The 13,490-nt window shown below is 43.5% G+C and overlaps 1 protein-coding gene across 5 annotated transcripts in view; it reads left to right on the top strand.

Moving 5' to 3' along the window:
- pot1 (protection of telomeres 1 homolog) overlaps positions 1 to 13,490 on the top strand; it is a 49,720-nt gene that overhangs the window by 18,352 nt on the left and 17,878 nt on the right. For all 5 annotated transcript variants that reach the window (XR_011675510.1, XM_071405523.1, XM_071405527.1 and 2 more), the window contains 6 exons: positions 1,550 to 1,657; positions 1,764 to 1,832; positions 2,204 to 2,330; positions 7,677 to 7,807; positions 9,573 to 9,866; positions 10,712 to 10,867. Coding sequence is in view for 4 of the 5 variants with exons in the window: in XM_071405523.1 (XP_071261624.1) it covers positions 1,550 to 1,657; positions 1,764 to 1,832; positions 2,204 to 2,330; positions 7,677 to 7,807; positions 9,573 to 9,866; positions 10,712 to 10,867 (885 nt within the window). In the remaining variant the exon portion in view is untranslated. The remainder of the gene's footprint in view (positions 1 to 1,549; positions 1,658 to 1,763; positions 1,833 to 2,203; positions 2,331 to 7,676; positions 7,808 to 9,572; positions 9,867 to 10,711; positions 10,868 to 13,490) is intronic.

A 13,490-nucleotide genomic window follows, 5' to 3' on the forward strand; every position in this document is an offset into this window, starting at 1 on the left:
GTAATGGACGTTAATGGTGTAGGTGGCTGTTTTATTCGACAGAATATAATGCTGCATTTTGTAATTCACTTGTAACTGAATGCATATCCTCAGTTCCATATTGTAGCTGCATGCTTATCCTCAGTTCCATATTGTAGCTGCATGCTTATCCTCAGTTCCATATTGTAGCTGCATGCTTATCCTCAGTTCCATATTGTAGCTGCATGCTTATCCTCAGTTCCATATTGTAGCTGCATGCTTATCCTCAGTTCCATATTGTAGCTGCATGCTTATCCTCAGTTCCATATTGTAACTGCATGCTTATCCTCAGTTCCATATTGTAGCTGCATGCTTATCCTCAGTTCCATATTGTAGCTGCATGCTTATCCTCAGTTCCATATTGTAGCTGCATGCTTATCCTCAGTTCCATATTGTAGCTGCATGCTTATCCTCAGTTCCATATTGTAGCTGCATGCTTATCCTCAATTCCATATTGTAACTGTATGCTTATCCTCAGTTCCATATTGCTTTGAGGAGTGGTATAATCTTCAAAAGAGATGATTGGAGCGTTAGCTGCTGATCGGAGCTCTAGTCATTGTGAGCAAAATTGCAACACTCCCAATGAGAGAGAGCGTCTTTCTTGTGGAGCGAGTTCTTACACAATTATCGTCTACATTGAAGTAGATTAAGTCAACAGTTTGATCTTAGGGATGCTATTCAGAGTCTGAGGATCAGACAGACTCTTGTTAAGTGCAAACACATAGGGATGTTAGTCATTTTGGTTGTTTACGTCCTCTAGTCTGTAATAGTGTTGACGTCCTACATGCTCTCTCTGTAACAGTGTTGACATGCTCTGTAACGGTGGTGACTGATCAGCAACTATTTTTATTAACCTTGATAAAATGACACTCAAACCCAATGATAGGATTCAGGCATCCATGTCATTTAAGACCAATGCACAGACAAAGTTGAATGAGCTGAGTGATGCACCAGTGTTAGACAGGCTGACCTATTGTCTCAGAACACCCCTGAGAGGAGCAGAATCATCACATTCTGAGCAGACGTAGCGGGAAAAGGGATTGGCTATCATGGCTGTAGAGTACTCTGTCAAACAATGGTTTGTTTAATCCACTGTAACATGATTACTTTGTATCTCTCCCTTCCCTTTGTCTGCTGTATGAGTTATGTCAGAGAACACTGTTAAACCATTTGGAGGACAGTCACACACTGCTCCCCAAGCAAAATACAACTGGCTTATCTCTATTTTGAGTGTAGCATATTACTCACAAGCCTGTATTTCTTACCACAACATCTGCTATATTAAACGGTCTGTGCTATACTTGGGACTTCCCTACCCCATTCAATTTTAAATGGTTGGTTAAGGTTAGGGTAAGAGTTAGGTTAGGGACATCCCACGTATCCCAGATAGCATTGACTTATATTAAACCCATTTTACATCGTTTATAATATATTTTTTTACATTTGGCGGGGGGGGGGGGGGGGGCAGTGTTATCTCACCTCTCACCACACCACATAACTCTGTCTCTGTTGCATGCGTTTGTTCCCTCAGGACATGCTGCTGGTGACTGGCTTCACTGTGGGCAATTCTCCCACAGCTCAAAAAGACAAGCTCCATGCCTGTAACCTGCAGCTAGCTGGAGATGATGCCTGGATGTATGTGAGTACATATTCAGGGAAGGGTTCCTCTGTTGGTTGTTAATTAAAGGGAGGGTTTAATAAAATATGACCCTTAGTTTTCTGAAATGTTTTTCTCTGTGTCCTAGGTGTGGCCATCTACTGTAAGCCCGAGAGCATCTGTACCCCGCAAAAGAACCTCTCCAGCCAGCACTGAGGTCAGTCTGTGAACTCATTAGCTCAAAGACCTTGGTTTTATGGAGGCTGTCAGATGCCGTATTGTGCCTGTCTGAAAAATCTCATGTCATCAGATGTTCATCCCAATGTGAACTTGCGTGTGTCATGTTTTGCAGGATCTTTTTGGTACTGAATACATGTAAAATAGCTGGCCTATGGCCCTTCCACTTAAATCACTCTTACTGATCCCAAAACAATTTTACTCCGTCCAATCGATTCATTTAGGGACTGACCATATCCAGTCTCTACAACTGACTGTTGTTCTCTCTGAAGTCATTTACAAATAGACATTCTCTCTTTACTTAAATTGTTGTCCGATCCTGAATGGTAATGCAGTAGTGTTTGTCTTCAGGTCACTAAGGCAGTGAAGGTGGTTAAGTACACCTATGTCCCACTGAGCGACCTGAAGCCTGGGGTAGTGGTGAATGTCTACGCTGTAGTCACCTTCTTCAAGCAGCCATTCCGGACCAAGGGGACAGGTAAGTCAACCTGCCCTGCAAATGCACTAACATGGTATAGACAAATATGCTGATATTCCACCAGGCCAATGTTGAGCTCAGTTTAAGGTGTTGGCTCTGTGCTAAGATACTCTACAGGCAGAAAAAGACACACTTCCTACTCAGCAAAGCACTTTGAAGTCCATATTCAACCAACAGGCTGGTTGCTATGACTACTGGACCCCCTGACATGCTGCTGCGAGATAATAAGGGGTTTGTGTCTAGGTGGTGTCAGCCAGGGTAGGTTGTGTGGGGGTTACTGTACTGTGATCTCATTAAACAAGCATTTGTAGAGGCGTAGGGTTTGGCGGGCAGGGGAGGTGAGGTGGAGGCTGGCAATGGGAAAAAGAGGACCTCTCTCTGCACCCTCTCACTAAGCACCCAACATCACAGGGTACATATGAGTCCTTGCGGTGTTGCTTAGCCCTTCGACTCGCGACCTTTGACTTGGAAGTGCTGCGACTGCCTTTTTAACTGGTCTGCCCTTGCCGGGAGTCAGGCAGTGTGGCGAGGTTTGTTCACACAGAAAAAAAACAACCTTGCTGTAGAAAGCGCAGAGGGGCACGCAGAGTAGTTGTCCGAGGTAAGGGAACCTCGCTCTTTTGCTGTTATACGAACATACTCTGTTCTATCCTGTCCTCATAGCACCTATTCTCTGACTCCTTTCTTGTTCTCCTCCTCTCCTTCTCCTCTTTTCTTCTCCTTCTCTCCCCCTCTCATATCCATCTAATATTCTTAATCTCTAGCTTCTCCAACTCTTATCACCAATGGTTTTATTATGGTTGTCCAATAATCTCCAGAACAGAACAACCGGATACTCAACATTTACAGTTCTCTCTTTATTGCTACTATTCCAAACCAATGACTTTTTAAAATTGTACAATACAAACACATTGTAAAAATTACAAGGTAAATTACAGCACCCTGTATTAAACCACAGTCACTGAGTCCTCGTGCGGTTAATCTCTGCCTTAACACACCCTAAGCATTGATCGAGCATTAGATCTTGTCATGCAAGCTGACATAAAGTGGTGAAAAATCAATCCTCATCCTACTCAACCAACCCTGTAGATATCTGACTTGATTTTGATGTACTGTACAATGTGCTGGGCCATCTCATCCAATTGAATCAGAGGCCCAGAATGGAGAAGTTGGTTCTTTATTGTGTCTGGAGGGAAAACTCTGCATGAAAGATCCATTTTGAATGCAAGTGCCTGTGATGCAAATGACAAAAAAAGCAATTATAAACAGGGTGGTTCGAGCCCTGAATGCTGACTGGCTGACAGCCGTGGTATACAGTGGCTTGCGAAAGTATTCACCCCCCCATGGCATTTTTCCTATTTTATTTCCTTTCAACCTGGAATTAAAATTGATTTTTGGGGGGTTTGTATCATTTGATTTGAACAACAGACCTACCACTTTGAAGATGTAAAATATGTTTTATTGTGAAACAAACAAGAAATAAGATTAAAAAAACAGAACTTGAGCATGCATAACTATTCACCCCCCCCCCCAAAATCAATACTTTGTAGAGACACCTTTTGCAGCAATTACAGCAGCAAGTCTCTTGGGGTATGTCTCTATAAGCTTGGCACATCTAGCCACTGGGAGTTTTGCCCATTAAAGTAAAAACTGCTCCAGCTCCTTCAAGTTGGATGGGTTCCGCTGGTGTACAGCAATCTTTAAGTCATACCACAGATTCTCAATTGGATTGAGGTCTGGGCTTTGACTAGGCCATTCCAAGACATTTAAATGTTTTCCCTTAAACCACTTGAGTGTTGCTTTAGCAGTATGCTTAGGGTCATTGTCCTGCTGGAAGGTGAACCTCCGTCCCAGTCTCAAATCTCTGGAAGACTGAAACAGGTTTCCCTCAAGAATTTCCCTGTATTTAGCGCCATCCATCATTCCTTCAATGCTGACCAGTTTCCCAGTCCCTGCCAATGGAAAAACATCCCCACAGCATGATGCTGCCACCACCATGCTTCACTGTTCTCCGGGTGATGAGAGGTGTTGGATTTGCGCCAGACATAGCATTTTCCTTGATGGCCAAAAAGCAACATTTTAGTCTAATCTGACCCGAGTACCTTCTTCCATATGTTTGGGGAGTCTCCCACATGCCTTTTGGCAAACACGCTTTTTTTTTTCTTTAAGCAATGGCCTTTTTCTGGACACTTCCGTTAAGCCCAGCTCTGTGGAGTGTACGGCTTAAAGTGGTCCTATGGACAGATACTCCCATCTCTGCTGTGGAGCTTTTCAGCTCCTTCAGGGTTATCTTTGTTTTCTTTGTTGCCTCTGATTTAATGCCCTTCTTGCCTGGTCCGTGAGTTTTGGTGGGCAGCCCTCTCTTGGCAGGTTTGTTGTGGTGCCATATTCTTTCCATTTTTTAGTAATGGATTTAATGGTGCGCCGTGTGATGTTCAAAGTTTCTGATATTTTTTTAGAACCCAACCCTGATCTGTACTTCTCCACAACTTTGTCCCTGACCTGTTTGGAGAGCTCCTTGGTCTTCATAGTGCCGATTGCTTGGTGGTGCCCCTTGCTTAGTGGTGTTGCAGACTCTGGGGCCTTTCAGAACAGGTGTATATATACTGAGATCATGTGACGGATCATGTGACACTTATATTAGACACAGGTTGACTTTTTTAAAACAAATTATGTGACTTCTGAAGGCAATTGCTTGCACCAGATCTTATTTAGGGACTTCATAGCAAAGGGGATGAATTCATATGCACGCACCACTTTTCTGTTTATTTATTTTTTAGAATTTTTTGAAACAAGTAATTTTTTTCAGTTCACTTCAACAATTTGGACTATTTTGTGTATGTCCATTACATGAAATCCAAATAAAAATCTATTTAAATTACAGGTTGTAATGAAACAAAATAGGAAAAACACCAAGGGGGTGAATACTTTTTCAAGGCACTGTACCACAAGTATGACAAACATTTATTTTTACTGCTCTAATTACGTTGGTAACCAGTTTATAATAGCAATAAGGCACCTCTGGGGTTTGTGGTATATGGTCAATATACCATGGCTAAGGGCTCCGCGTTGCGTCGTGCATAAGAACAGCCCTTACCCGTGGTATATTGGCCATATACCACACTTCTTCGGGCCTTATAGCTTAAGTATAGTTAACTGATCTTAAGATGGTAAAATGGGGCCTGAGCAAAGCATGTGTTAATGCTTTGCAAAGCTGTAATCTGTGTGTGATCCAACTTGTAACATTTACCATTTTAATGTGGAAGTACCTTACAAAATTATTATTCTTGTGTGGTCAGGGCTTTGCTCTGCTTATTTTCACAAGGCGTTTACATGGCAAGCACAACAGACTTCAAATGCTTCGAGAAGCACAACGTTTACGAGCCAAGCCATTTATGCCTTGTTTTTGACCTGAGGGGACAGTCGGTTAGTAGTAATCTCTGAACCCCTCTTGTCTCGGGAAGTACCGTAATGAAAGAAAGAGCTCAGTAATATATAATACAGTAATATGTCCATGGCTTTCCAATTCACATTTTCTTGTGCGTCTCGCAAAGCCTACAAACAGTGTACCTTGGTGTCCTTTTTGTTTGTGTGAGCCTCATACAAAGAGTTCCCCCTTAAGCCAAACTGGATTGAGTAATGAATAAATAAATAAATAAATAAAACAGCAGTGTTAGTAGTACAGCATTAACTGACCATGTATTGTCATGCTACTGAATCCTAGTGGCAGCAGAAGGGAGATATTAAGAGAATCCATCAGTTGAGACACTGGTGGGGTGGCAGATGGATGAGCCCCTTACCTAGCCTGGTTGACGCCACCCACTTGACTACACAGCGAAGAGAACACAGAGTTCGATGTTAGCCAGATGACCCCTTACCACCCCTCAGCCTAGGAATCTAATGTTATTATATACAGTTTATTAGGTACACCCATCTAGTACAGGGTTGGACCCCCCTTTGCCACCAGAACAGCCTGAATTGTTTGGGGCATGGATTCTACAAGTCGGACATGTTCCACATGGATATTGGTCCATGCTGACGCGATGGCATCACGCAGTTGCTGCAGATTGGACGGCGATGCACCACCGCCACCAGCCTGTACCGTTGACACCAGGCAGGATGGACTCATGCTGCTTACGCCAAATCCTGACTCTGCCATCAGTATGACGCAAGAGGAACCGTGATTCGTCAGACCAGGTGATGTTTTTCCACTCCTCAATTGTCCAGTGTTGGTGATCGGGTGCCCACTGGAGCCACTTCTTCTTGTTTTTAGCTGATAGGATCGGAACCCTCTGTGGTCGTCTGCTACAGTAGCCCATCCATGACAAGGACCAACGAGATGTGCGTTCCCGAGATGCCGTTCTGCACACCACTGTTGTACTGCTGTTATTTGTCAGTTTGTGGGCCGCCTGTTAGCTTGCACGATTCTTGACATTCTCCTTCGACCTCTCATCAACGAGCTGTTTTCGCCCACAGGACTGCCGCTGACTGGATATTTTTTGTTTGTCGTACCATTCTCGGTAAACCCTAGACACTGTCATGTGTGAAAAGCCCAGAAGGGTGGCCGTTTCTGAGATACTGGATCCGGCGCACCTGGCACTAACGATCATACCACGCTCAAAGTCGCTTAGGTCACTCGTTTTACCTATTCTAACGTTCAATCTAACAGTAACTGAATGCCTCGATGCCTGTCTGCCTGCTTTATATAGCAAGTCACGGCCACGTGACTCACTGTCTGTAGGAGCGATCCATTTTCGTGAACTGGGGTGTGTACCTAATAAAACCATCCGGTGAGTGTTTTTCTTACATTGTGTACTGTTGTGTGCTGCTTTTCAGTAAACCGCATTCCAGCTCTACAATCAAATTGTCTTTGTGGGTGGACCTCTATTGCAGCATTCAATGGCCCTTGTACCCACAGACTAATTTAAATGAGCCAAATCACTTCCAATAGAGCAGTGTTTCTCAGCGTTCTAATCCTCGAGTACCCCCAAAAGTACACATTGTTGTAGACTCAAATTAACACACTTGATTCAAGTAGTCAAGGGTTTGATGACTAGCTTAATCAGGTGTGCTTGTCTGGGCTCTAAAATAAATGTGTACCGTTGAGGGTATTCAAGGACCAGAGTTGAGAAACACTGCATTAGATGGGCTTTTGTTGGGAGCATAAGAAGATTGAGAATCTTGCCTTTTGAAAGCTGCGGTCAAAGTATGTTTAAAGCAAGCAACCATTTTGGGCTGTCTCAAATCACATTGCAATGAGATGTGCATACTAGGGCCCGTCTCAGTATTCAGCAGGCCATATCTGGAATCTGATCTGACAGTGGTCCCGATTTCTATCCCCCATAGATTACTGCTCCACACTGAAGATTACAGACCAATCAAATAAAAAAGTGGGCTGTACCATCTTTTGTGACAAGCTCGAGGAACACCCTAAAATCTTCAAAATGGGAGACGTCATACGCCTACACAGAGTCAAGGTAAATGTGTGATCAGCAGGTAGCCTATCAGTTAAGAGCTTTGGGCCAGCAACCGGAAGTTCGCTGGTTCGAATCCCTGAGCTGACTAGGTGAACAATTTGTCAATGTACCATTGAACAAGGCACTTAAGCCTAATTGCTCCTGTAAGTTGCTCTGGATAAGACCGTCTGCTAAAGGACTAAAATGTAAATGAGTGATGCTGAGAATCTGATTTTTCACTTTTTAAAATGTATGCCAAACAAGAACCAATGATTGCAAAGTTAAACAAAACATAAGGACTACTTTATGTTGTACTTTTACCCCTTTTTTGTGATATCCAATTGGTAGTTAGTCTTGTCCCATCGCTGCAACTCCCCTACAGCCTCGGGAGAGGCGAAGGTTGAGAGCCATGCGTCATCTGAAACATGACTCTGCCAAGCCGCACTGCTTGCTTAACCCGGAAGACAGCCACATCAATGTGTCGGGAGGAAACACCAGCCCATCTGGCGACCATAGTCAGCTTGCAGGCACCCGGCGCGCCAGAAAGGAGTCGCTAGAGCACGATGGGACCAGGAAATCCCGGCCGGGCAAACCCTCCCCTAACCCGGAAGACGCTGGGCCAATTGTGCGCCGCCTCATGGGTCTCTCGGTCACAGCCAGCTGTTACACAGCCTGGGATCGAACCCAGGTCTATAGTGACGACTCATGCACTGCACTGTGCCTTACACCATGCCCAAACTGGTCGCGCACGCAAATTGATTTTGTCCCCCCACACCAAACACAATCACGACACGCAGGTTGAAATATCAAAACAAACTCGGAACCAATTTTATTATTTTGGGGGACAGGTCGAAAAGCATTAAATATTCACGGCAATTTAGCTAGCTAGCTTGCAGTTGCTAGCTAATTTGTCCTATTTAGCTAGATTGCTGTTGCTAGCAAATTTGTCCTGGGATATAAACGTTGAGTTGTTTTTTTACCTGAAATGCACAAGGTCCTATACTCCAACAATTAATCCACACATAAAACGGTCAAATGAATCGTTTCTAGTCATCTCTCCTCCTTCCAGGCTTTTTCTTCTTTGGACTTTATATGGCGATTGGCATCTAACTTTCATAATAAGGTGTATTACCACAACCGACCGACCTCAGTTCATCTTTCAATCACCCACATGGGTATAACCAATGAGGAGATGGCACGTGGGTATATGCTTCTATAAACCAATGGGATGGGAGAGGCAGGACTTGCAAGGCATTCAGTGTCACAAATAGAACTGACTTCTATTCTATTTTAGATCATGGCAACGCAGACGCTTGTTGGTGCACGCGAGCGAGCAGTGTGGGTATGTGTAAATTGTGTGGTCTGAATGTTAGACCCCTGCGCCACTCGGGAGGCCACAAGGACTACTTTAACTAAACAGTTTACAAAAACACATTTACTTGAAGAGCAGTGCAGATGCCACGTTTTGTAACAGAATAACGGTTTGTGCAGTTGGTGGTAACAGAATGACGGCAAACTTTGCATCTGTAAAATTTTCTGTGGAAATTATGAAAGGTCATCCTTGTGCGTAGAGTTGGATGGTTTGTTTAACTTTGCAATCATTGGTTTTTGTTTGACATTATTTTAAAGTGAAAAATCTTAGTCTCAGCATCACTCTTACTGTGGACTTGCCCAAGATTGATTCTGACCTTATTGTAATTTGAAATGAACTGATATTTAGAATGTGAGCCTTGCTGAAATGTTTGAGATTATCCAGTCACAAAGCTCAAATCTCTTTCTCTCTCAGACCCAGCTTTTTAATGGAGCCATTAGCCTTTTGACCAGCCATGGTTTCTCCGTGGTCACCTTTGATGGAATGGTAGGCAGTCCCGTGGTCCCTCGTACCTCCAGCGGGTCCTTCAAATTTGGGGAGGAAGACTGCCAGGTCGTGGAGGCCCTGCGCACGTGGGCGGCCAACCAGTCCCTGGTTCCTGCCGAGCCCTGTGTACCCCTGTCGGCAGTACAGCCCAAGACTTACTTTGACCTGACCTGCCAACTGCTGGCTACAGCCCCTGTGGACAGCAGCTGCACCCTGTTGAAGGTAAGAACCATGAAGAACCTTTTTCCACTTTAGCGACTTTCTGGACCTGTCAGTATGTTTGATTGTATTGAATCAGGTAGCTAGGAAACTCTGGAAATCCAGTGGAAAACGTGATATTTTGGTCATCGGATGGCTACCTTGGTGTACAGTGAATAAAAGGTTTGACATTTAGCAAAAGCATAATGATGAGAAAAACGTTTTCTGATTTAGGCTAGTGTATGTCTTTAAGCATCCCTCTTAACAGTTTGTGGCAAAGGCGGGGAAGACGTTTTCTTTTCTACTTATATCTGCGAGCACTTCATCTCCCTGCTTATACAGTTTGAAATATATATGAGGACGTAAAAAGACATGGGCTTAGTGCAATGATGCGGTTGTGAGTGTTGACACTTTTATGCCAAAGAACATACTCATTATGAGGTAGGAACCGTGTCAACCCTCAGGGAATTTGTCCTCATTGGGATGCCACTTCACTCAGTTTAATAATAGTCATGTATGTTTACATAAGATCCTTATTGTGGGTAATGACGCAGTGATAAACCACAGAACTGGAGGCCCATGACCCTCCTGTGTTGGGATGACAACGTGACATTTGCAGTAAAGATTACTAGTGCCTGGGGGGCCATCTTGTAATGGCCTCCTTTTTATTTGTTCTCACTTTGTAGCGCATTCTTTCCATTCTTGAATTTTTTACACGTAGACCTTTTGTATGGCAGTTGACAAGTTAACTTGTTTTGTAGTTGTTGTGTTGTGTTGTCTTCCTCTTCAGTTTTTGGCTCTCCGTCTTGTTCACTCTTTCTCTCTCCCTCTGTGTAAGTTAAAAATGATCAACCTTTTTCTTTCTCCAGGTTTGGGACGGATCAAAGTGCCCTCACCCCCTGCTGGATGTATTTGTGGAGCCCAACACTCTTGAAGGAAGTCCCACGTTGTCCAAGGACATGGCAAACCTCACAGCCAACGTCTTGGTCTACGACAACCATGTAGAGGTCGCCCGGCAGTTTAAGGTGAGAGGTCACAGACTGTTGCTCAGCAATGTGGGACGGAAAACCACATCAGGTACTTTGTGCTCTATCGTCAATCCAATGGTTTGACTTTGAAGTACAGGCCTACCAGTCCGTGATGGTAGGCTACATGGCTGTGTGATTACACAGAGATCGGGAGGGAAGGTAAAAAAAATAATAAAGCATTAGTGCCCTGTCACTACATCAACACCTGAAGGTTTTGCCACGGGCTGTTTCTGCTGCGTAGTGCCCTAATTCAACGACGCAGTTTCTCTCTCTCTCTCGTCTTCTAATAGTTCACTGTGTTCTCCTTCAAAACACAAACTCTTGAGTTCTTTGCTTTTTGCAGCGCCTCAGGCAAATCTGTTTTACTTTCTTCCCCCTCATTTCCCCTGCTGACAATAATAGCGATGAATATTTAAAATGCTACAATATGCATCGCTTTCTCACACGTTCCATTTCTTACTCTCTCCTTCTCCACCCTTCCTGAATGTATAATTCCATCTTTCTGCTTGACAGAAGCAGCAAAGCTTTGATCCTCTGCCTTAGCGATCATCCTTATCAGTGGAGATAGGCGCTATTCGCATATGGTTGCGTGATTGCATAATTTGTTAACCCACTCTGACAAGATTCCTCTTGTCACCAGGGTGGCCTGTCCACACCCACTCAACCTCTCGTCTGTAGGACTCATTGGGGTCATCTGTAGGACTCATCGGGGTCATCTGTAGGACTCATCGGGGTCATCTCCATCAACAACCCCTAGCCTAGACCAATGCATTGAGTAATATGTTGTGTTATGTGTAGCTACAGTCAATGCTCTCTTGATTAAGAAGAAGCGGTTTCACATTGTGCTATTTTATTAAGGATGATAAGACAAAACCCTTCTGTCACAAAGGAAAACAATATTCTGCTTTTACCAAACTGTGCAAACTACCCATTTTGCCAAACTCCGTAGAATACAGGTCGACCTACATTTTTGTACAAGTATGTACAGTATCACAAGCTTAAAAGTCAATGATAACTCCCATCTAACATGAATTTGTATCATGGAGTTGGTTTACATAGATTTTGGTGTCGGAGTCCCTGTTATAATGTCTTACCTCAACATTAGGTTTGCCTGCTGGCCTCTCAGATCACTCTTTCTCCCTCCCTCGCATCTCTCTCTTCCTCAGTCTGGAGATTGTCATCATTTTCCTCTTTACCCTCTTTCTCTTCATTCATTTCAACTCTGTCACTATCATCAGTATCTATCCGTTCTTCATCACTCTCAGGTCTCATCCGTCTCCCGATCAAGCTGGAGGTCAGCTTTCTTTTCTTAATTCCCGTCTTTCTCGTTCTCCTTTTTGGTTGATTTGCTCACTACTGTCATGTGCTCTGTCTGCATTCCTTCACAATTTTTTTCCTCTGCTCAATTGTTTTCCATTTTGTTTTGTTTTGCACCATCATGATTACTGTGTATTTCCTCACTGCAGTCCGTCTGACCGTTCTTCACCACTGTTCAGCTCTTTCTCCTCGTCCTCGGATGTGGTTTTCACCTAGTGCTTATGGTGTTCCATTGTATGAGTCGTTAAATGGCACTTTCAATTAACAGTTCTTCTGTTACAATAATACTTCACTAAATCATACTTTGCATTATTCTCACTGTGTGCTTATTGTGCATGTATTATTTTGATTTACATTTTTTGGTCATTTAGCAGAAGCTCTTATCCAGGGTGACTTACAGGAGCGATTAGGGTTAAGTGCCTTGCTCAAGGGCACATTGACAAAATAAATTCTCACTCTGGGATTCGAACCAGCGACCTTTCGGTTACTGCACCAACGCTCTTAACTGCTAGGCTACCTGCTTCTGTGATACAGAACAGGGATTATGTATCTGTTATGTATTGTGGTGAACCACTCGTCACTGCTGTCCACTGGCCTAACTGTCCCTCATCATGGATAAACATTACCGTGTGACAGCAGAGAGAGGACCTATGCTACACACACAAGAATTTAGCTGCACCTGCTAAAACATCTGCTAAACTGTGTATGCAACCAATAAACGTTCATTTGGTACACACATGCACAAACAAATCCTATGTGGATACATGAATAAAAAGTTCCACAACTTTGAATTTCCGTCTTTTGGTTGTAACTGGGAGAAGAAAAGGTCAAAACAAAATTGTTATCCTCCACACTTATTCTTTTTATACTGTAAGACTTTATTGATTTTGTCTTCACACATTCTCCAGTTATTTCAGACTTACTCTGATTAGGTACAGTATTTAATATCATAGCCTCTTAAATGAAAGAGGATTTATTTGATAGGAGTCATTTAATGCTTATCAATCAATTCACCCTCCTAAATAAAGCTTTTTCAGGGCAGATGAGTGTGAATAGAAATATTTCCCCATTTATCAATCTCCTCTGGCGAATCGTCAGTAATAGTGTGTGAAATTGGCAGAGCTGGCTTTTGAGAAGACGGCTAGTTAGAGAAGAAAGGAGGTTATTAGGATAACAGAAAATGAGAGAGAGTGGGGGAATTGGGAGGGGAGGAGAAGGAAAAGTGCCAAATCGATCCGCCTTCGTCATGGTTTCCCTGTGGTCACCCTCACAGCATGGTGTCTCTGACACACACACACACACA

The sequence above is a fragment of the Salvelinus alpinus genome, chromosome 6 (genome assembly GCF_045679555.1).
Source record: "Salvelinus alpinus chromosome 6, SLU_Salpinus.1, whole genome shotgun sequence".
Lineage (NCBI taxonomy): Eukaryota > Metazoa > Chordata > Actinopteri > Salmoniformes > Salmonidae > Salvelinus > Salvelinus alpinus.